Source organism: Bubalus bubalis, chromosome 5, assembly GCF_019923935.1.
Source record: "Bubalus bubalis isolate 160015118507 breed Murrah chromosome 5, NDDB_SH_1, whole genome shotgun sequence".
NCBI lineage: Eukaryota > Metazoa > Chordata > Mammalia > Artiodactyla > Bovidae > Bubalus > Bubalus bubalis.
This window is the reverse complement of record NC_059161.1, coordinates 77892160-77914741: the sequence shown is the minus strand read 5'-3', so window position 1 is coordinate 77914741 and position 22582 is coordinate 77892160. Positions and strand designations below refer to the sequence as shown.

General features: G+C 55.7%; 1 protein-coding gene across 2 annotated transcripts in view; it reads left to right on the top strand.

Moving 5' to 3' along the window:
* Window positions 1-22582, top strand: part of MFSD4A (major facilitator superfamily domain containing 4A) — a 25942-nt gene extending 3360 nt beyond the window's left edge. Inside the window, exons 2-10 of one of the 2 annotated variants that reach the window (XM_025277649.2) lie at window positions 6772-6970; window positions 7627-7878; window positions 11041-11203; window positions 11617-11732; window positions 12752-12925; window positions 15749-15896; window positions 19228-19298; window positions 20661-20683; window positions 21844-22582. In XM_025277649.2, coding sequence (XP_025133434.1) covers window positions 6772-6970; window positions 7627-7878; window positions 11041-11203; window positions 11617-11732; window positions 12752-12925; window positions 15749-15896; window positions 19228-19298; window positions 20661-20683; window positions 21844-21922 — 1225 coding nt within the window. In that variant the 3' untranslated portion in view covers window positions 21923-22582. Of the gene's footprint in view, window positions 1-6771; window positions 6971-7626; window positions 7879-11040; window positions 11204-11616; window positions 11733-12751; window positions 12926-15748; window positions 15897-19227; window positions 19299-20562; window positions 20684-21843 lie in introns of both variants that reach the window. The other variant, XM_006062258.3, reaches the window with a different exon arrangement.

The following is a 22582-nucleotide window of genomic DNA, read 5'->3' as shown; positions in this document are numbered from 1 at the left end:
CCTTGGCCTGCACTGAGGAGCAGGGCTGAATTGGCTCTCTGGTTGCCTCCACGAGAAAGTGCTCTGGAGGGACTGGGTGTGGAGAGCCTCAACATCAGCGTGGGTGCAGAGGAGGGCAGGCGCCCTCTTCTCAGGGGGGACCAGCTCTCCCTCTTTTCTGACACAGTTGGAGAGCTCGAAGCAAGCACTACAGGTAGGCCGAGAGGGGAGAAGGGTGTGTTTAGGGCTAGAAGAAGCTGGACACAACCTTCCTTAGAAAAATCTTATCAAGAGCAGGAAACTTTTCAGAAAAAAACCCAAAGCCACCTAGCTGGCAGGGTGTGTAGATACGTGCTTTGTCAGACAGGAAGAAGGGGTGGGTATTTAGACAAAAGGTTGGGGTTTTGTTCCTGGTTTCATGGGGACCTGTCTTACAACCCTGGGCAGTTTGGCAGACCCCTTGATCTCAAAGATATCAGGGCAGATAAATGACTTTCAGAGCTTCCCTAAACTTTCCCCAGCCTTGCCTGGGTGTCTCCTCTGCATGTGTGCTCTTAATTAAAGGCTTGAGTTTGTCTTCTCTTTGCTCTATTAACTATCTTTTTCTCTACCTTTCTTTTTTTTCCCTCAATTTCTTACAAGTCCCACCTTCCCGAGACCCACCTCTGACTCTCCCCTGCCCACTGCATGGAACCCGGTCTCCGTGAACATTTCCCCAGGCCACTCTCTGACCTACTTCCCCAGGATGCTGGCTCCCGGTGGTCCTGGGAACACAGTGCGAAAGCCAGTCCCCTTCTCTGAGCCAGGCCCGGGTTGGTCTCCCATCTAGAAAGCCTCCTCCTCTTCCGCCAGCAGCTTGTCCACCTTCCAGCATGCAGCAGACCTGGGCTTGAAAAATCTGTCTCCATGGGAGATAGCATCTGGCCCAACAGTTTCACTCCTAGGTATATTCTTCAAAGAACTGAAAACATGTCCACACAAAAACTTGTACATGAATGTTCATAGCAGCATTATATAGGATCATAGTGGCTATTCATAACAGCCAAATGTTTATCTGCAGATGGATGGGCAAACAAAATGTGGTCTGTCCACACAATGGAATATGATTCAGTCATAAAAAGGCATGAAGAACTGACTCATCCTCTAAGTGGGTGATCTTTGACAACGTTATGCTAAGTGAAAGAGGCCCGTCACAGGAGACCACTCTTATGGTGCCATTTTCATGAAAGTCCAGAGTTGGGAAAATCTCTAGAGACAGCAATGGCACCCCACTCCAGTACTCTTGCCTGGAAAATCCCATGGACGGAGGAGCCTGGTAGGCTCCAGTCCATGGGATCACTAAGAGTCGGGAATGACTGAGTGACTTCACTTTCACTTTTCACTTGCATGCATTGGAGAAGGAAGTGGCAACCCACTCCAGTGTTCTTGCCTGGAGAACCCCAGGGATGGGGGAGCCTGGTGGGCTGCCGTCTATGGGGTCGCACAGAGTCGGACACGACTGAAGCGATTTCGCAGCAGCTAGAGACAGAAGGTAAATGGGTAGTTTCTTAGGGCTAAGGGTTCGTGCAGAGAAGAACAGGGAGTGACTGCTAATGGGTGAAGGGTTTCTTCTGGGGGTGATATAAATGCTCGTAGATTATGGTGATGAGTTCATAACTCTGAATACATTTTTGAAAAAACACTTAATTGTGTGCTTTAAATAGATAGTTTATGGCATGTAAATTATCTCAATATTTTTTAATTAAAAAAAATCTCAAAACCCATCCTAGCCTTTAATTCAATAATTTAACAAATATCTCTTGAGCTAGACCCTGTTTTCAGGGTGAATATGACACAGGTCCCTGCTCCTAGGGTGCTTACATTCTGGAAGACTATTTTGGTGAGATGAAGGAAATAAAGCAAGGTAAGGATGTGGAGTTACAGAGTTGGGGTTACTTTAGCTCTGTGGGGAAGACCTCTCTGAGCTGACACCTGACTGCAGGAGAGAGCCGTGCAAGCAAAGAATGTGGGGAGAGGTGTTTCAGGCAGACAGGGCTACAAGTTTAACCGGTGTGCAGGGGGCACTCCGTGTGGGCCAGGGGACGTCGTCACGCGAGGGTGCTGCCCTGATCTGGGTCTAACAGGGCAGCTGCCTTTGGCTGAGATCCCTCCCAAGTCAGGCTCCCTTGTTCCTCCTTCAGGGTCCCCTCAGCCTTAGCAGAGGGTGTTGAACAGGCAGGGGTGTGTGTGGGGGTGACCCTGCTGGAGGGCTTTCCCCTGCCCCTCCTTCTGAGTGTCAGCCCTGCCCTTTCTCCCAGGCTGGAGCAGAGTCTGCAGCCCGCCCTTGCCCCTGTGGGGGTGGAGAAGGTCTGGATGCCTCTGACGCCTCCTGGGTCTGCCTTCTGCCCCTTGCCCTTCGGGGAGGAGCTTGTCCAAGGTGGACAGAGGGACTCCCTTGCGGTAGAACTGTGAGGGGAATGTGACCGCATTCTTCCCCACACCCAGGCAGTTGAGGGTGGGACCCTGGCTGACATCTGCCTGTTCAAGCCCTTCCCCTGTTTCGGAGTCAGGCAGCCCCGCCTCTTATCACAGAACCAGAAAGGCCAGCGCAGGTGCATGGGGGGTCACAGGTGCCCTCTGGGCAAGGCCAAGCCCCGGGCTGAGCAGTCAGCCGTGCTCAAGGTCACGCGGCCAAGGTGGGCGGCAGCTCGGCACTGCCCGCCGAGAGGGCCTGACTCTGCTCCTGCCCCGGTCTGTACCTCCTGTGTGGGGCCATTAATAAGTAACTTGGACATTTCTCCGGCTTCCTGAGGAAGGGCTCCCCAGACTGTCTTGGGGGACCAGGGCCCTTCTTTCCACTGGCCTGCACTGGCTTCAGAACCCAGGCCAGGGAGGGACAGGCAGTGACACCACACTGGCCTTCTCCCGGGTTGCGGTCAGAAGCTGGGTCCCCGCGGGGCCTGTCTTACACCTCTCTCGTCTGGGCCCGCCTCCCGATGTGTAAAATGAGGGTAGGGCTCTTTGGTCCTTGGTGCCACTCTGGCAGTTTCCGGGCCAGCCTTGCAGGATCGCCCGAGGGCTTGGCAGCGGGAACCAGGGGCGGGGCCGGGGGTCAAGCAAGAGCTGGCTCCAAGCCTCTGACCCTGAATGCCGAGCGGGCTGGCGTGTCCCCCTGGGGCAGCCTGGGACCTGCAGGCAAGCTGCAGATGGCTGAGCCAGGGAGGCGGACAGCTGAGCAGAGGGGGACAAGCGGACATCTCACTCCCTCCGCACAGGAGCCTTGCAAGGAGGCGCTCACCATCCTCGATGTACAGCAGAGAAACTGAGGCTCAGAAGGGCTAAGTGTAAATGCCTTGCCCCGAGCCACCCCCTGGGAACTGGCAAAGGTGGGCCTAGGACCAGTCTTCTGATTACAAACACATTCATGCTGCCAAAGCGGCAGTGACCTTGAAGAAAAGTACAAAGTGTTAGTCGCTCAGTCGTGTCTTACTCTGCAACCCCATGCACTGTAGCCTGCCAGGCTCTGCTGTCCATGGAATTCTTCAGGCAAGAATCCTGGAGTGGGTTGCCACTCCCTTCTTGAGGAATCAAACGCAGGTATCATGCATTGCAGGCAGATCCTTTACTCTCTGAGCCACCAGGGAATGACATTGTTATTCTGTAATTTTCAATTACCCACTTTCTTGGAAGGGACCCTTGACCAAATCATTGTGACCAGGCCAATTAGTGTATTTCAGTCTGGCTCTAGGATGTCTCTAGGACTCCTTTTTTCCTGACAGCAACATTACCATCCCAAAGAAATTTGTTCAGGGTGATTTTTGGAATGACCGGGCACAGCCCCACCGAAACAGCTGGGGAGGGTGAGCGGCCTGGGATGCAAACCCAATGTTCATTGAGTTGCAGCTGTCCCCATTTCCTGGGAACTGGTCTTCACCCCCTGGCTGCCCCCACCCCAAGGTACCCCAGGAACCCAGGTGGCAGGCTGCAAGCCCAAACCACGGCCTGAGGTTGGCAGGAGCTGGCCCGGCTTGGCCCGGGGTTAGCAAAAGGGACTTCCCGGGCCAGCCTGCCTCCAGCCTTTCCTTTCCTCAAGTTCTCTTTCCATCCCTCTCTCCTGTCTGTCCCTGGGCCTGGGAACAAAAGGGCCCCCTCTGGATACTGAGTGTCCCTCTCTAGAACAGCAAAGTGAGAGGGTGCCCACTGGAGAGAGGAGAGGCCTGGCAGGGCTGCCCACTGGCCCCCAGCCCTTCTGAGCCCCAACCCTGTCTCCCGAGCCACCTGCTGTTTCACTCCGCACCTTCTGGCCACCTGGCCCTCTAGACTCTTTATCTCGTCACCTCTGTCTCCTTCTCTCTGTCACCACCATACCATAAGCCTGCTAACTGTCTCTGATCCCTTTGTCCAGGCCGTGCCGCATGGGGTGATAAGACAGGCCTTCCTCAAGCATTCCCATCTCACTGGCAATATTTAGCAACCCCAGATCAAACGCCTCAGGGATGGGGTCCAGGCACAGTCCAGCCGTGGGTCCCGCAAAGAGCAGAAGGCAGCAGTTTCCTTAGGAAACTTGCCATGGAGCCAGCATTATCGGGAAGCAGTTGGAGCTCCCGGAACGCCAGCAGAGAGTCCACTAGGTTCTAGCGACTATAGCCGTTTGCTGTGCTTTCTACGCCCAAGGCTCTGCAGAGCCTGGCCTCATTCATGTTCCCCTCTCAGCCCGGCGGGTCTGTGGCCCAGCACCTGCCTTTTGATGCACACACGTGTGCGTGCACACTCCTCCATGGGAAAGCAGCATGGCGTAGGGAACAAGTCAGCAGCCCTGGGCGGCGGTCCGGGATCTGCCCACTGCTTTCTTAGCCCTTCTCCTAACCGTCTCTGAGCCCTCTCTGACCTCGGTTTCTTGTGAGTCACACGAGGCCCAGTTGCAAGGTCTAGCTCACAGCTCTGTCGTGTGCACCGAATGTCCTGGACGCTGTGAACAAGTGCCCTTGTTCTCATGCCCACCAAACGTTAGTTCTCCCTTCTTTCCCCACACCTTCCCACACTCCCGCCCCTCTCAGCTCACCGACCCCAGGTCAGGTGCCCCCAGGACTGTACTACAGGCTGCTTAACCACTCTTATCCCGGTTTTTCAAGACAGGAATGATAGTGTTTTTCCGGAGAGCTTTAGGAGTAATACCTTAGGGTAATACTTCACCTTTTTGTACTCGGGGCATCTGTGCTTTACCAGAAAGTGGTGAGTGAGGAAGTGGCAATGCCAGGTCCATGGAGTAGCTCAGAGGGGAGACCTTGAGGAGGGGACAGGGACCCTCTGCTACCCCTGAAGTCAGGCCACCCTGGAGGCTGCCCAGTCAGTCTTGTGCAGGGAAAGGAAGGGGAAAGAGCTGTCTGAGAGGCCTGTTGGCCTGCGAGGTGTGGGCATCTTCTCTGTGCCAGTACCAGGAGACGACCCAGCGGGAAGCAGGAAGCTTGGGGAGCAGGCCGGCTGTCTGTGCCGGAGGCCAGGGGTGCGGGGAGAGCAGGACGCTGGCTGGGGTGGGGACCCGAGCCGGCCTGCCCGCAGCGTGACCCCCTCTTGCTCCCCTTCTGGCGGCTCAGTCTCCCCTGCCTTCTCACACACAGCTCTGAGCTGGGAGTTGGCAGGGGTCACAATGGGTAGACTAGCCTGCAAACAAGAAAACGAAGAAATAACGATCCACTGCTATCAGCAGAGCCCTTCTGATAAGGGATTTAATCAAAGATGGAACGAGATGAACAGCTGCGCGCCAACAGGGTCAGAGGCAAGAACTCCTGGGAAAGGACAGTCTGAGGGGTCTTTTGAGGCCTCTCGCTTGTTGTCAGTGAGCCGGAAATGCAGGTCTTGACGTGTAAATACTGACTCTCACCAACCCCCTTGACCCTCCAGGTCTGGAGAGCCAGATGAAGGTGCCTAGGGCTCTCCAACTTCTCATAATCTGAGGTGCTTCCTCTACAAGCCCTCCCTTCCAGAACCTTCTGCCCACTCTCCTCACCCCCCTGCCCCCCCCCTTAGCCTTTCAGACTGGCCCCAGAAAACACGAGGCTTCCTTCCTTTCTCGAGAGTCTGGTTGCTGGGCAGGTGCACCCGAAAGATCTCGACAGAGCCGCAGGCTTCCATGCAGTGTTCACTCACTCAGCAGCTGCTCTGGGCTCCTCTGGGGAAAGCTCTCCACCCAGACACCGCTCTGTGGGGAAGGCTGAGGGCCTCGCTTCTGGACACTTGCTGGGCACATAGAAGGGTCACCAGATTACCCAGATACCTGGGCTGAGGGCTTGGTTTGGGCAGCTTGGGCCTGGCGCCTGCAGAGGGCCCGGTGTGCCCTACACCTGTGTGTGGGGGGGGGCTGGCCGCCCTCCCGGGCCCACCTCCAGCCTCACATACGTGGCACAGCTCCCTGGAGATGCTCAGAACCAATTCACCCCACACCTTCCCTGGGAGGGATGGAGGTATCTTTGTATCATAATTGTTTATCAGCAAACAGTTTAAAGTAAATGATGCAAGATCACTTTTATAAGTCCAATAGTAGCAATTATGCTTTGTGAAACGTCCCTCACATGGTTCTCACGGCCACCCTGCGCGGCAGGGACTGTCACTGGAGGAGACCCAGACATCTTGCCCACAACCTATAGCTAATAAGCGAGAGAGCGCCACAGCTCCCTTCACCCTCGGACCAGGGGATGAGAGGAATGTCTCGGCTTCCCTGGGGACCTACCCAGCGAGTAGATGAGTAGATGGGGTTGGGGGTCCTCACGCGAAGGGCTCTAGCCCCGTCCACTGACCTCACCCCCCGCCCTGCAGCCTGGCCCAGTCGCTGTGGGCTCTCTTCACCTCCTCCCTGGCCATCTCCCTGGTGTTCGCCACCATCCCCTTCTGCCGGGACGTGGAGGTGCTGGCCTCCGTCATGGCGCTGGCCGGCCTGGCCATGGGCTGCATCGACACCGTGGCCAACATGCAGCTGGTGAGGATCTACCAGAAGGACTCGGCCGTCTTCCTCCAGGTGAGCCCCCGGCGGGCCTGGGGCGGGGCGGGGCGGGGCCCAAAGGAGCTTCCTCAGCCTTGTCCCCAGGCCGAGTGTCCCTTCCTCAGGGCCAGGACGGTGACCTGGAAAGAGCAGCAGGGTCAAGTTCAGAATGACCACTTCCAGCTGGGCCATACTGGCTGTTATCTCTGGACTTGGGTGTCTTCATCTCTAAAACGGGGTAATGACCATTGTGCTCAGAGAGTCACAGGAATCTAAGTGCTAATGAGAAAAGGCTCTTTGTAAATTGCAAAGAAGTGTGATGGAAGAACTTGCTGTTCTCTCGTCTCCTCCTGTGTTTCTTCTTCCATCCTTCTCTTCCCTGTTGCCTAGGACTCTAGTCCAGCCCTTCCCTTTATCAAGCCTTCTTCCCTTTGGGGTGTTACCTGGTGGATTCTAGCATGGGGATAGCCCCAGCTGAGGGTTAAGCTTTGGGAAAGAAGGGAGGGAGGGAGGGGTTGTTCACTGTCACCAAGTTATCTCAAGCAGGAAGGTGGGGACAGGAACTCCACTCCTCACCCCTCCTGCCTCCCACCCGCTGCTGCTCCCAGGCAGACCTCCCCAGATGGGACACACTGTGGGGTCATGCAAAGCCTGAGCCATGCCTTCACCACCCCAGTTCTCTTCCCCCGCAGGTTCTCCATTTCTTCGTGGGCTTTGGTGCACTGCTGAGCCCTCTCATCGCCGACCCTTTCCTGTCTGAGGCCAACTGCTTGCCTGCCAATAGCACAGCCAATGCCACCTCCGTGCTCCATGCCTCCAGGGTCCTGGGCCGCCAGCACCCTGAGGCCCAGCCTTGGTCCAACCGGACGCTGCCTGGGCTGCCCTCGCAGGACGGGGCAGGGACCCGTGTGTCCTATGCCTTCTGGATTATGGCTCTGATCAACGTGAGTGCCCCTGGGCAGGGTTGGGTGAGGGCTAGTGGGCAGTCCCCTACCAGTCCATACCAGCTCCCAGTACAGATTCTTCCATTTCTGAGAAATGGACTGGGGCTGAGATGTGCCTTCAGGAAGATGGGAGAGCCGACCCCCAGAGATGAATCCTGACCACAGGGAGCGCAGGAGGTCACCTCTAAGGCCCTTCAGTTGTGGCATCCTGGGATTGCGATTCTCCAAGGAGGTAAACAGTGAGCAGGTTTAGCACCATCACATCAGGGTCAACTTCCAAGTCCTCGGAGCTCCCTTAAGGCAACCAGCTCTCCTCCTCCACAGGCAGGCGCAATGGACCCTGGGACAGAGCCCTGCAGGACACGCCAGGCTCCCCTCTGGGGTCCTCAGTCACTAGTGGGCTTCTCCTGATCCTGCTATGAGGTGGGCCCCCTTGGAGGCTGGAGGATAGACAAAATGACCTCCAAGGGGCCCCACGTGATGTGGCTGCCCGGGTGGGGACAGAACGGGGAGACCACCACATGGTGGCCGGGGTGGATCCCGGGGCCCTCAGCACCCCAGCTCGCATGCTCCTCTGTCAAGTCAGGGCTGACTCGCACTTGGCTGGAAACCCCCCGGGGCCCTGCAGCCTAGGTCAGCCCAGGCTGGGGCCAGAGGGAGAGGACGGGGAACCCCCACCAGCTCCTGGCCAGCTTAGGGCCGATGGCTGGAAGCAGCAGGGGCAGGTGCTAGGGTGGGGGTGGTCCGCCCGGCCGTGGGGTGGAGATGGAGCAGGGGCTGGGGTGGGGGGTGGTGGAGGTGCAGCAGGTGCTGGGGCAGGGGTGGTCTGCCTGGCTGTGGGGTGGGGGTGGAGCAGGCGCTGGGGTGGGGGTGGTCCACCCAGTCGTGGGGTGGAGATGGAGCAGGGGCTGGGGTGGGGGGTGGTGGAGGTGCAGCAGGTGCTGGGGCAGGGGTGGTCTGCCCAGCTGTGGGGTGGGGGTGCCTCATAGTTTATCAGCCTGACTTGGAGTCTGCTAGTCTTGTCACCCGTCCCAAGGCAGGCAGGCTAGGCCTCAGAGTGGCGCCATACAGGTAGTATTGAAAGAGGCCTTTGAGGACACCCAGTCCCACTAAACAGTCAGACCGTCACTGGCTCCAGGGCCTGATAAAGGGGCCAGTAAGAGACTTGACCAGGCTGGAACCCTGACTTCCGGCACAAGCCCCTCCCAGCTGCCCTGTAATCAACTGCTCATTTCCCTTCTCTTTTGTAACTTTCCCTGTACCAGAGTCCTCACGGGAAGGCCTCAAAAGTGCACCCCTCTCCCTCTGCTCCTTCCGTTTTCTTCCCATGCCCATCATTGTTTGGGGAACAATGCAGCTTTGGGCCTTGTCCTCCAAGGGGGACCTAGGAAGGCAGAGTGTCCTGTCAGTACAATGTCAAGGCTGAGACTCTGGGACCAGGAAGCCAGAACGTCCAGCCAGCTTAAGCCTGAGGTCCGTTTTCTCTTGCTCCACGAGGTACAGAGTGGAGGCACTTTGTTTGCTGCAGGATTTCCGGACTTTTTCCATTGGTTTGTGTCTGAAGATAAACAGTCCACCCCAGAAGAGAATGGGCTAAGCATGCACGTGGGCAAATGCAAACACACAGGCCAGCCCACCTGGCATCCTCTGACCTTTAAAGTGGAGCCTCTCTTTCCTGAATGGGCTCCTAATAAAGACCCAGTATGTTCCTGCTGGCAACATCAGCCAACCCTGGTGAAGTCCTTCCCACCGCCCACCTCTCTGGAAAGCCCAGCCTGACTGAGCACACCTCTTTTACAGCTGTTTCCCCTTGGCCTTCTCCCAGGCGTTCTGCTGCCACAGGGCTCTGCATGTGGGTTTCCTGTTTCCCCCATCAGACTGGAGAGAGGGCTTCACCTCCCGCATCAGACCCAGGACTCCGGAGGCAAGGGCCGTCTCCTCCATTTAGGCCCGGTTTATTGCTCTAATGCTGCTGGGGTGTGCCTGACTGACATTAATAAGTGGAAGGAGGCTCCCAAGGTGCCCCCGGGGAGGTGCCAGCACAGGGGTGGTGTTTAAGTGACTTGGGGAAATGCCTGTGTGAGCCAGCCTGTCTCCAGGCAAGGTAGAGGCTTGCCCAGGGCAGTGCCAGGCAGAGGCTGGCAGCTAGCTGATGTCTGCGCCAGCTTTGCCTGTGAGCCCCGAGGAGCCCATTGGCCCCTGGGACACTTCCACAGCTCCCTGGGCTGCTTCTTCTGAAGCAAAAGGAGCCGGGATGCAGTTACAGCAGGAAGGGCAGAGGTTAGACTTGACGAAGGACTTCCTGGCAGCAAGGGTGGTTAGACACAGGCAAGGCACCTGAGGGAGGCGGTGGAGGCAACTCCAGGAGAGGAGACATTTCTCATTGCTCTGGGGAGTTCGTAAAACCTAAGCGACTTAACACAAACATCAGTCAACCTGACTCTGGGCTCTGCGTGCGTGTTGCTCATAGCATGCATTTCTCAATCTAAAGGAGTCCCTGCCTCTGTTTACCTTGAGGGCAGTCTGTGCTTTTGTGAGCCCCTGACATGGAGACAGCACTGGTCAGAATCAGGATGCCTGGGCGCCAGTCTAATTCTGCCTCAAGTCAGCTGTGTGGCCCACACTAATGCTCTCAGACCTTCCCACTGCAGCAGGTTTAGACTAAGTGATAACTCTGAGCCTCAGTTGCCCTGCCTGTAAAGTAGGTTTAATGATTTCCCCCAGCACGTTTTACAGAACTGTGATGAACAAAAGCCAAACTCCTTTCTAAAGCATCACATGCTCTACCAGCGTGAATGAGTGTGAGGGGCCGTTTCCAGCCCTGCTCAGGACAAGGATGTTGGAAAGGAGTTTATCTCTTGCATGCCCTGTGCCAGCAGAGGCCCCATGTGAGTCCAAGCTTCGCGTGTGAGAAGCACCTGTCTCAGGGAAATGACTGCGGTTGAAGTCTGGCAGCAATTACAGCAAGCCTGCAGGGGTCAAGGCACCTGGCTATCTTAGCTGGGGTTGGCTCTCAGGGGGCGCCCTGTGGAAGGAGCCGTCATCTCCCAGGACCGTGCAGACCTTGGCCACACAGCCGGTCGGAGGGGGTGCAGCCCGCCTGGCTGGGAAACGGGCTGACTGGCGGGGCACGGGCTCTCCTGACCCTCTGCTCACCCCCAGCTCCCGGTGCCCTTGGCTGTGCTGCATCTGCTGTCCAAAGAGCGCCTGCTGGCCTGCTGCCCTCAGAGGAGGCCCCTGCTGCTGTCCGCGGACGAGCTCACCCTGGAGACACAGCCTCCTGAGAAGGAAGACGCATCCTCGCTGTCCCCCAAGTTCCACCCAGGTGGGGGCTCTAAGGAACCCTCAGGCTCAAGGCCCCATTCTGAGGCTCCCCTGCTAAGCCCTTCCGCCCAGAGGGCGGACGTGGATCACGGGTGGTAATGGCTGGGAAAAAACCCTTGGCCCTGCTGGTCTCGGGGTGCGGGGAGGGGCAAGAGATGGAGCAAACGGGCCAGGAGGAGAGGAGAGCAGCTCCCGCCCCCTCCCTGCCTCACCCTGGCAGTGTGACCTCAGGCACCCTGCCTGTGTGACCTCGGGCACGCTGCCTGGCCTCTTGGAGCCCAGCTTCCAACCGTCCTGCGAAATGGACGGGGGCTGTCCTCATGAGCCGTCGGAAGGTGGAGAAGGTGGGAGGCAGGAAGTGGTCTCCTTTCTGCCAGAACTGAGACTTGTCCCCGATTCCTGTGTCCCGTCCAGGGCACGAGGACCTGTTCAGCTGCTGCCAGAGGAAGAACTTCAGAGGGGTCCCTTCTTCCTTCTTCGCCATCCACATCACAGCTGCCCTGGTCCTGTTCATGACTGACGGGCTGACGGTGAGCCTGCCCTCGGAGGGCGCCCCTCATGGGGCACCCCCTGAGCCTCAAGTCCGGGCATGGAGAGAGAAAGGAGGTGGATCAAGGTTTCCTAGAGACCGCACCTCTAGTACAGTCGATCCAAGTGTTTAAACCCAGTATAAGTCCCAGGGAAGAGCCTCCCTAGAACTGAATACAGCCTCTTGGAACTATGGTCTTCTGTGTCGTTCCGTTTTTATTTTCATGAACCCTGTGGATATGGGACTCTGGTGTGTTACATTTTTTGCAAAGGGGCAGTGCCCGGTTCCCCCAGGTAGAGGTCATGTCATATAGATGCTAGGGCTTTCTGCTTCCTGGAACACATTCCAAGCCTCGGCCTCTCAAGCCGCGTGGTAAACAAGCTGCAGGCAGTGTCTGGGCCCAGCTAGCTGTTCAGGCCACCAGTGACCTCTGTTACTCTATTTACTGCCTTTCTCCAGCAACCTCTGCAGGATTAGATTAGGACTGTTTGCAGTGGCTGCTTGATTAACTGGTTGCCATATGAGGGACTCTCCAAAGAAAATGCCCTAAAGACCTAGATGACCTGGTAGAAAGTACTCGTGACAGAACTGGTTGACTTCCAACGCTCAGTGTGACCTTGGGCAAGTCACTTCCCTCCACCCTTTCATCTGTAAAATGAGATGCCTGTACACACCTTTTTTAGCTGCAGCACCCTTCCTTTAGCAAAAAACCTTCTGTGGAATCCTCCTAAATGGGGCATGTAGTGAAACTGTGCTCTGGCTGAGGGGGGTGGAGCCTGCCTGCCTGCCTGGACCCCGTGGGGCTCCTCTGGGGCCCAGACACGCCTTCCTGAGCCCCCGGCTCCCGCGGGCACCGTCTGCACGCTGTGGCACCCAGGTTCCAGCCTCAGCTCAGGCCTACAGGCGCCGGGTGGGCTCGGCTCCAGGCCTCTGGAGCAGGGCCAGTCCCTGCCGGCCCAGACCACGCCTGCCCGGCTGGGGACACTGCAGGTATGCTCAGCGGGACCCGTCTCCCCACAGGGCGCATACTCCGCCTTTGTGTACAGCTACGCGGTGGAGAAGCCGCTGTCCGTGGGACACAAGGTGGCTGGTTACCTCCCCAGCCTCTTCTGGGGCTTCATCACCCTGGGCCGGCTCATCTCCATTCCTGTCTCCTCCAGAGTGAAGCCAGCCACCATGGTTTTCATCAATGTGGTAAGCGGCCCCTTTCACTCCTTGGAGACCCAGAAGAACCGTTCACCCCGTGCCACAGCCCTGCCCCAGGACACCTTCTGACTGGACTGTGCCCCAGGTTGGGGGGTTGGGGGGGATGTCGGTGTACAAGGGTGGGAAAGAGATGCTGGGGTGGAAACCCAAGGCGTGAGGCCCACTTGCATGGTCTTGGAAAAGCCCTTTCCTCTCTCTGGGGCTTGGACTTTGTACCCACTGAAGAAAGAGGCTATGCGAAGTGACTGGTGCTGTGTTGGGAGGAGCTCCCTGCTGACAGCCTGCTGGATGAGGAGGGAAGCAGCGCTGACCTTGATCCTCCCTGGCTCACCCTGGTGCCCAGGGTGGTTAGAGCGCTGTGGCCGGCAGAGGCACCATCTCGGGGATGGTGCCTGGGAATCTGCATCTTGCAGCTCTCCCAAAGTGGCACGTAGAATGACCTTCAAGGAGCTAGTCTCTCTGGAGGTCTGGGCCTGAGAGGTTGTTAAAACTTTTCATCCTGATGTGTATCCCTGCCACCACCTATGACAAAGGGTCCAGATTACAGATTCCTGTAAGGTGGTTTAGCCCAACTTCTGACCAGGGCTCAAATCCTATAATACCGCTTCCAAGGGGCCCCAAAGTCTGTCTAAACACCCCTAGTGAATGGAAACTCACCACCTCTCCAAGAAGTCCAATCCACTGTCAGAATGTACTTTCTTGAGTTTCTAGAGGAGAGGGGGTTGGGAAATAATGTAGAGGCTCTTGCCTGGAGAATTCCCACGGACAGAGGAGCCTGGCAGGCTACAGTCCACGGGGTCGCAAGAGTCGGACACGACTGAGCGACTAAACCACCACCACCACCACCATAGAGGCCAAAGGCCATGAGCCCCAAGAAAGGCCCTTGGATTCGGCCTGTGCTGACTGATGACTTAAAAGAAAGAACTTTTGTTCAATGTAGCTGGGAGGTGGGGGTGGCATAGAAGCCAACCTCAAGGAGTTGAGGTGGGAATTCCCTGGTGGTGCGGGTTAGTGGTGAGGACTCATTGCTTCTACTGCAGGGGGCATGGATTTGATGGGGGCTGAGAGCAGGGAAGGGAAGGGAGAGGGAGAGAAGGAAGTAGACGTGTGAGGATTACAAATATGTCTGAGCTGAACAGGCTTGTTTGCCAAGAGTTGGGTGGTGTGGGTGCGTTTGCAGGCAGAGGCGAAAGGGAGGGAGCCTGTGAGGACACCGGGTCAGAGGGAACGCGAATGGGGAGGCCGGGGAGCGGCGAGGGGCTGGAGGGCAGCGTGCTGAGCTCAGGAAGGAGAGGTCCCCTTCTGTGGAGAGGGGGTGGAGCAATGCAGGTTCCCCCGGGGGAGAAGATGAAGGTACAGAAACTGCTGGTGGCCTGGCTCTCCAGCACATGAGGCCAGATGCTTAAAGACAGAGTGACTCTGGGTTTGGGAGAAAGCAGAAAGTTGGAGGCCTCCACGGGACTCAGGCACTGGCAATAAACTCACCCGGGCTGCTGGATTTAAAGAGGAAAATCAGATTTCTGGGTCCAGCTCAGACTTGGTGAATCCAAATGTCCAGGGGTAGGGGCTAGCAATCTGTGTCGTCAACAGACACCCGGGGGTGGGGGTCGGAGTTGGCAGGGGCAGTGTTCCTGTCTGTCATCAAGAAGTTTGGAAACACTATCCTACAGCAAGTGATTCCCAAATACACTAGCCCCCTCACCCCCGCTGAGGTGCTTTTGGAATATACAGATTCCTGGGCCCCGGCCAGGGGAGTGGGGGAGGAGTGGAGTGGAACCCGGGTGTCTGAGTTGTTTTTAAGCTCTTCAGGTGCTTTTCTTGGGCAGGTTGCTGGGACCATAGCTGAACCGCCCTGAACAGGCTGCAGCTGCCAAGTCTCAAATTCACCGCGGTTTCTTCCCAGATTCCGCTCCGTTTTAAATTAAGGGTTATTCTGCTCTTGATGTTCTCCTGGATCTCAGCAGTCACTCACGGGTTGATGAGCACACACGCTCTGTGCGGCGCCCTGCAGGGAACGGCTGGGCTGCCGTTCTCTAAGAGGAGCTCTCTGCCTTTAGGGCGCCTCCAGTTGGCTAGGGAAGAGGATGGGGAGAGGGAGTCTGTGTCCTGGCTGGAAGGCAAGGCGAGGGTGAGGGGCTGGTAGGCAGCTGGGGAGCGGGCTGAGCGCCAGTCTGCACCCCGGCTGGCGGGCGGGGCACGCCGAGTGGGGGCGGAGTTGCTAATTTGCCCTGGCATCCTGCGTCTTCTGTCAATCAGGCTAAAATAAGAGAGTGACGTGGGGTTTGTTGTTGTTGCCACACCTCGCAACATGTGGGATCTTAGTTCCCCATCCAGGGATCAAACACACCCCCCTACCCCCCCATCCCCCTTACCCCCATCCCCCCACCCCACCCCCCCCGGCGATGGAAGAGCAGGTTCTGAACCGCTGGACCGCCAGCGAAGTCCTGACTTAGGTGTTTTTCAAACGTGCCAAGTGTAGCGATTCTCAGGTGACTCTTGGAGGCCTGGTGCAAGCGGAGGGGAGCAGGAGGAGAACGCCCCTTAAGCTTGCGCGGCAGGCCGTCCGCGAGATGCAGGGGCTCCTCGCCCTCCTCTCTCCGGGTCTCTCCTGTCCTCCGCGTTCTCCTTCCTTGGCAGACGCCAGCTGGGGAAGGTGCAGTTCCCGCGCACTCCACAGGGCCGTGCCCTAGTCACACAGCCCGCCCGGGGCCAGAAGGCGTTTCTCACTTCTGGAGACGGACAGGCTTTCCTTTCTCAGCGGCCACCCAGCTGCTCCCCAGCTCCTCAGCGCCCCCTTCTCTGCTATGACAGGTCGGCGTGGTGGCGACGTTCCTGGTGCTTCTTGTTTTCTCGCATAACGTGGTCTTCCTGTTCGTGGGGACGGCCAGCCTGGGTCTGTCCCTCAGCAGCACCTTCCCCAGCATGCTGGCCTACACCGAGGACGTGCTGCAGTACAGAGGTGAGCCCCTCCTTCCTCCGCCTTCACCCTCTCCCTGGGGCCTTCCAGCCAGAAGGTGCCCGCCCACCTCCTCACTGCCTGAATGTGGGAAAGACTCATAAACCGTGTTGTTCCGACCAGCGTGGCCCCCTTCTTTCAACATATGGTGGTGGATCGTGAGATTTCAGACCATAGACAAGCAGTGAGCACCTCTTCCCCATCTTCTTTTTCCCCATAGTGGTTGTTGGTGGTGGTGGTGGTTTAGTCGCTCAGTCAACTCTGTGTGACCTGGACTGTAGCCCGCCAGGCTCCTCTGTCCATGGGATTTTCCAGGCAAGAATACTGGAGTGGACTGCGATTTCCTTCTCCAGGGGATCTTCCTGACCCAGGGATCGAACCCAAGTCTCCTGCATTACAGGCAGATTCTTTACCAACTGAGCATGTTACACAGCTGGCATTTTGTGTAACATGCATGTGCTGGAAATTCCAAGTTCAAGGAAAAGCAAATATGCATGGGAAAAATTATAGCACAGGGAAAGGGTTTTATAACTTATCAGTAAAAGTACCTCCTTGCTTTGTTTTCTTGCGGATGTTGTTGGAAACAGAGGATTGGAACAATGACTCCACATCTGATTCAGGGTTGTGACATGGCTTCTTTGAAAACCTCTGATTCTCTGAACTAATCTTCCCTTTCTGTAGCCTCCCAAGTGTGCATAGCAAAGATCTTTTTCAGAAAAACAAGTTAATTAAAAGTAATTATGATTTGAACATTTAATGTTACCCTCAGACGCAATCAGAGATTCCCTAGAGTGTTGGAAAACCACCACTAAAGATGAGTGATTTCTTTGGAGCAGGAGTAGGGGCAGTTGGTGTCTGGGGCTGGGGTGTGGGGCAAGACGGGATCAGAGCAATTAGTGCTACAGCCCACCCATCCGCTGAGCTGATCCTGAGACCAGGATCCTTGAAATCCCAAACTTCAAAGAAGTAAATGAAGGAATGAGCTGATGTGGGTATCACACGTCACCTAGTATATCCCAAGAGGTTAAAGGGATCAACAAGTGTTAGAGTTTAATGATAATAACAATGTTATGTTGGTTGGTTCTGCTGCAGATAATCACTCAATCCCTCCTCTTTTCTCACCATCCTTGCCTTGGTTCAGGCCTTTATCAACCTCTCACCTGCTTGGAATAGTTAATGGAGCCCACCTTTTCGTGATTTCTGATCACCCCCATCCGTGCCGTGGCAGCTCTTGGCTTGTCTTCTGGCCTTCAGATTTGCCTTCATCAGAGGTTCTCAATGTGGTTCCACATTCAAATCACCCAGAGCCCTTGTACACAGAGCCTGGGTTTCATCTCCACACAGTCTGATGTACTCGAGCTGCCAGGTGATGGTAATGTGTAGCCAGGGTGAGGGCCACTTCCTGGGCCACCACCCTCTGCAGATACAGAGGGACCACTTGGAAATGCAGAGCTGCTCACAATCCTCACGCCTTCCTCTGGAGCTCTCTCCCTTTCTGCAGCCGCCCTGCCTGCTTCCCCTCAGAGGCTGCCTCGTTCAATCACCTGCCATCCCCCGACGGCACAAAACCCACTGTCTATCTCCACCTTTTGCCGCAGTGGGGACCCTTGCGTGGAACGCCCTCTCATCTGCCTGCTGGTGCCCCCACCTTCACACCCTCAGGAGCCTCTCTGACCCCACTGGGAAGGCGAGCCCCCTCCTTGTCCCCGCCCCGTCTCACCTGTCGGTCCCACCTCGAGATCTTCGTCCTAACATTATCTGCTGCTTCTCGACATGCACCCTAAGTGCTCTGGCAAGGGACGGAGGCAAGAACGCGGCTTTGAGGTCAGCAGCAGACCTGAAGGTCCGCCTTGCCTCCCTACCTTCTGGCTTTGTCACTTTGTGTAATTCATCTTCCTCCCCCCTTCCTTTTAGGGTTGTTCTGTGCGTTAGAGGGCACGCAAAGCTCCTGACTCAGCAGCGTAAGGTGCTCACAGGTGCTCAGTATAGGTGTTAACTCGGATGAGTCACCTGAGTGCCCTCAGGGTTTAGCACAGTACCTGCCGCATAGACGGTACTGAGAGGTTTCTGACTGTCTGAGGAGAGCAGACACTCACACGGGTGCTAGGGACCATCCAGAGACAGGCTCACAGAGGGGACAGAGGACTGAGCTGGCCCAGGGTGGGTCAAGTCACAAGGGCAAGGGCGTGCTGGGGAAGGGAGGGGCAGGGCAGTGGGCAGTGTGAGAGCGAAGGCTGAGATGGGGGGACACCTACGTGGGAAGAACGGGGGCCTGGAATGCCGGAGGAGACGACGCTGATCTCTGAGTGTCTAGCATATGTTGGTGCTGGCGACAGGCAGTGATACAGGCCGCTGAACTAAAATTCAAGGCGCGGCCTCTCTAGTGGGCTTCCAGTCTGTGGGGGAGGCTGCCTGGCAGGCAGGGCGGGTGGAGGGGGCGCTACACGAGAGCGGGGAGCAGGGGACAGAGGGAGCACAGAGGAGGAGCAGCTAATCCAGGTTCAGGGCTGGGGGAGACGATAATGAAGGCAGTCTCCAATGACGAATGAATTTTCCAGACCAAGAGGAGGAGTGTTCAGGAGAGGGTGAAGGCGCGTGTCAGAAGCTGGCTATGAGCGTGTGTGCAGATTAGCAGACGCAGGAGTCTCTCCTGGCAGGAGGGTGGATTGTGAGCAGACAGTGTGACAGTCTGAGCTCGCAGTGGGGCAGGTGATGAGGGCCCATGCAAGCCACATTAAAGCATCTGCCCTGACCCTGACAGCAGGGTGAGTGAGGGTTTAAGCAGAGAACCGGCCTGGTGTTGAGGCTTTACTGTGGGCAGCGCTGTGCTGAGCGCTCACATGTGTTTGCGTCAGGGTTATCCACACAACAGCCCTGAGGAGATCCCATGCCCGTTTTACCGAAGAGACGGGGAAGGAATTGCCTGAGGTCCTGTAGCAAGTAGGTGGCGGAGCAGGCTTGGAACCCAGGTCTGACTCTGAAGCTTGGGCTCTGAAGGTCTGTGCCACGTGGCCAGGTTGATCAGAAGCTGGCTGATTAGTGCAATGCCAGGGGAGTGAGGTCTGCCTGGCAGAGGAGAGAGGGAATCTTCCTGGAAAAGTAGTTGGTGTTCACATTGGGAAGGGCCCTGAATGCCAGGCTAAGCAACTTGGAATAAATGCTGAAGATAATCATGAGTAACTGAAGGTTTCAGAACAGGGAAATAATATAATGGCAGACCCAAGCAAGGTTAAGGGCTCACATCTGAGAAACCTCAGGAGTCCACCTGGATTATGCCAGCGGATGTGTCTCCTTAACTTGCCATCACTAAGCCCTATCCTTCTCTCCTGTTCAGGCTGTGCGACCACAGTGCTGGTGACAGGCGCGGGCGTCGGAGAGATGGTCCTCCAGATGCTGGTCGGTTCGGTATGTCGGGAGACCCAGGGAGGGGGGATGAGGGGCGCGGCCCTCCAGGCAGTGAGAAGATGTGGCCAGCCCCTCCTGAACCCGGCTGTGCCTTCCCCGGGCCTCCCGCATGGCAGGCAGGGCCCCACTCCATCTGTGTCACCTGTTTCCGCTTCTGAGCCACCCCTGGAAGCTGAGCCTCCAAATGCGGGAGTGGAGATGTGAAGGGCCACGAGGCATGGTCCAAAGCAAACACAAGCCGTGTCTGGGAGCGGGGCCAGGGGCCCCGTGGGAATGTTTAACTCTCAGAGCCCAGGACAGGCTTGGGCTGCAGGCCCAAGAATGGAGTTCCTTTCCATCCCCCTAACCCCCGATTCCCTGCCCCACCTCTCCTCACCTCTGGCCACCCTACAAAGGGCCCAGTTTTCCTGCACGACTCCTGCCTGATCAAGGGCCAAGTCGTCCAGTTCTCTTCAAACATACCCACGTTTCATTTGTTCAGCAGGGGAAAAAAAAACTGATCTGCTTTTTAGGGTAGACTATAATGTAGATATTGTGATGCTTGTTTTTAGAGAGGATACTGAAACTCAGAAATTAAGCGACTTGCCCTCAGACACACTTCTAATAACCAACAGAGATGATGTCCAGAGTTAGGCCTTTCAGTCCCTGAAATCCCTCTAACCACTGCTTGATTCTCCTCTCCCTTCGCCCTGCTGGACCAGGGGAAGAGCTCTCCCTTATGACACCCTCTGCGTTGAAATGAGGTGATACCTGGGGTCCACCACAGTGGAATCTAGTGCAGGAAGACATGAGGGGTAAAGAGGAAACATGCTAATTGCTAAAGCTGGTGATGGGTCCATGGGAACTCCGTAAAACATGCTGGCATATGTTTTACATTTTCCATAATAAAAGGATATATATATGCACATATATACACACCTTCTCTACAGAGTTCTGCTCAGGGCCTGTGGGTACAGAAACACCTAATATGATTGGAGTTTTAAGGAAGAGATGGAGATTTTCAAAGGGTCCAGGACACAGGGCTGAAAGGGACTGCAGGGGTCAGCAGGTCCAACCGCTGCTGCACAGCAGGATTTCTGCTACCTCCAGAAACATAACCTTGAAATGAGGCCAAGATGTCCCTCCTACCTGTGTTTCTGTCTATAGGTGTGGCGGGCCTGAACTTGACTGAAAAACCTGCCACGGCCTGAGAAGGCCGCTTCCTCCAATACATCTTCATGTGAGGTTTTGATGGCCTGTATCTCTGTGTTTTCCCCTTTGGCAGATATTCCAGGCTCAGGGCAGCTATAGTTTCCTGGTCTGTGGTGTGATCTTTGGTGGCTTGGCTTTTACCTTCTATATCTTGCTCCTGTTTTTCCACAGGATGCACCCTGGACTCTCATCAGGTAAGGAAAGAATCTATTTCTACACAAGAGGAGGAAAAGAGAGCAGGGGGGTGTGTGGGAGATGCCGTGGATCTTAGCACGCCACAAATGATGTTCTGTTCCAAGTAAAATGCAAGGAAATGTTTATTTTTCTACAGCTTCCTTTCCCCCTTCCTGCTTTGCCCTGCGATTGTCCGCTCTGGGCTCCCAGGGCTGGAGGGAGCGGGAGAGGCTGACTCACGGCTTCTCCATCAGGAGCGGGCCATGGTCTGTGACCTGGCTTCCTGCATCCCACCAGGCCTGGGGACCATGGGCCAAGAATCGCTTTCCAGCCTGGACCGAGCACTGAGGGGCAGAGCCTGCCTCCTTGGCTGGAACTTGGCCCAGCAGCCTAATTGGTCATCTCTTTGCAGTTTGGGATTTGACTCCAGTCCAAGTCTCTTTCTCAAAAAGAAGTCCTCAGGCCAAGTGGCACAGAAAAGCTTGTTCAGGACAGAGGCACCCCCTAAGAATAGTCTTGCTCCTGGAGCCCCCAGACAGGGGAAGTCCCAAAGCTATTTTCACAACCCTGAAACCTCACTTACCTTTCCACCCAGAGCTCTCAAAATCCCAGCAACTGAACCAGCTGTGCATGTAGCCAATTCTTAAGAGAAGGTGCCCGGGCAAACCCTCCTCCTCATCAGTGAAAGCAAAATACCCCTCACAAAGACTGAAGGGCTACAGCCTCAGCCCTTTCCCTCAGTAGGTGGACATACGCTCCCTTTAAACATCAGTGTGAGGGCCCCAGTCAGCACCCACTCCAGCCTTGAGCCGGAGGTGGTAGGACCCGTGTGGTCCCACACGGAGGACTGGACCTGTGTGGTCCAGTCCAACCTTAGGCATGGTGCCTTCAGTTAAGCCACCGTTCAAGAAAGATTTCCTGAATATCCAAGGAGTAAAACTTAAGGAGTTCCCTGTTCACAAAAGACAAAAAGAAGTACATATTTCCCAAGCCCTAGACACTAGTCTCAACAAACTGCCTCCACCAACTAGCTTGCCAGAATTAGTAGGTCTGACTTTCCACTCGGCTCCCTGATGTGAGCCAGTGAATAGCAGGGAAACAAAAAGCCTGGGTAAGGTCTTGGAGTAAATAAGGGCTAATCAGAACTGCTGCAACGGGCTGCGTGTCTTCTCTCTGGTAGGTCCTACTCGAGACAGAGCACTTGGAATGGAGAGCCTGGAGAGCTACCAGAGGTAGAGCTAGGAGGCGGAGGCAGGTGAAGACGTCCAGTCTCCTGAGCAGCAGCTCAGCTCAAAGGGCTGAAGAAGCCAGGGTGGCAGCGGAGGCGCCTCTCGACTCTTTGGTTCTCATCTTCACTGATACTGGGTGGGGTAAAAGAAAGTAAATTGAGTTCTGTACCCGGACCTCCCTGGGCAAATCATTAGATGTTTACCTGGCTGTTCAAGTTGCTCTCCTCTTCCCTGGCTCAGACTTTTGGTGAGAGTGAGTCAAGATACCCAGATGGAAAGGAAGATACCGAGATGCTTCATCCATTGGCCACCTTCTGCATGAACCACACCCTGAGTTTGAAGATCACTCTTCGTTGAAGTTTGAAAAATAAGTTGAAATTATAAAGAGCAATGATCATTGCTATATATAGACAGATTTTAAGTTAATCAAAACAAACCCCAGGTTATTCCTTGGCATGCTCAAAGGACTGTGCTTTTACTTATTAATCGTCCAAAATCCCTCCAACCCCTGCTATCAGTAGTTCATCTATAGTCTAAAACATCGAAAAGAAAGTTGAATCTTGCTACCTTTGGGACACTAATTCAGCAGTATGCTGGGCTAGCTCATACCAGCTTACAAAAGCCAATTGTTAAGTTTTCATTTTGAGAGCTAGTTGTTAAACAGCTATTATTTAAAATTAGAGAAATTTA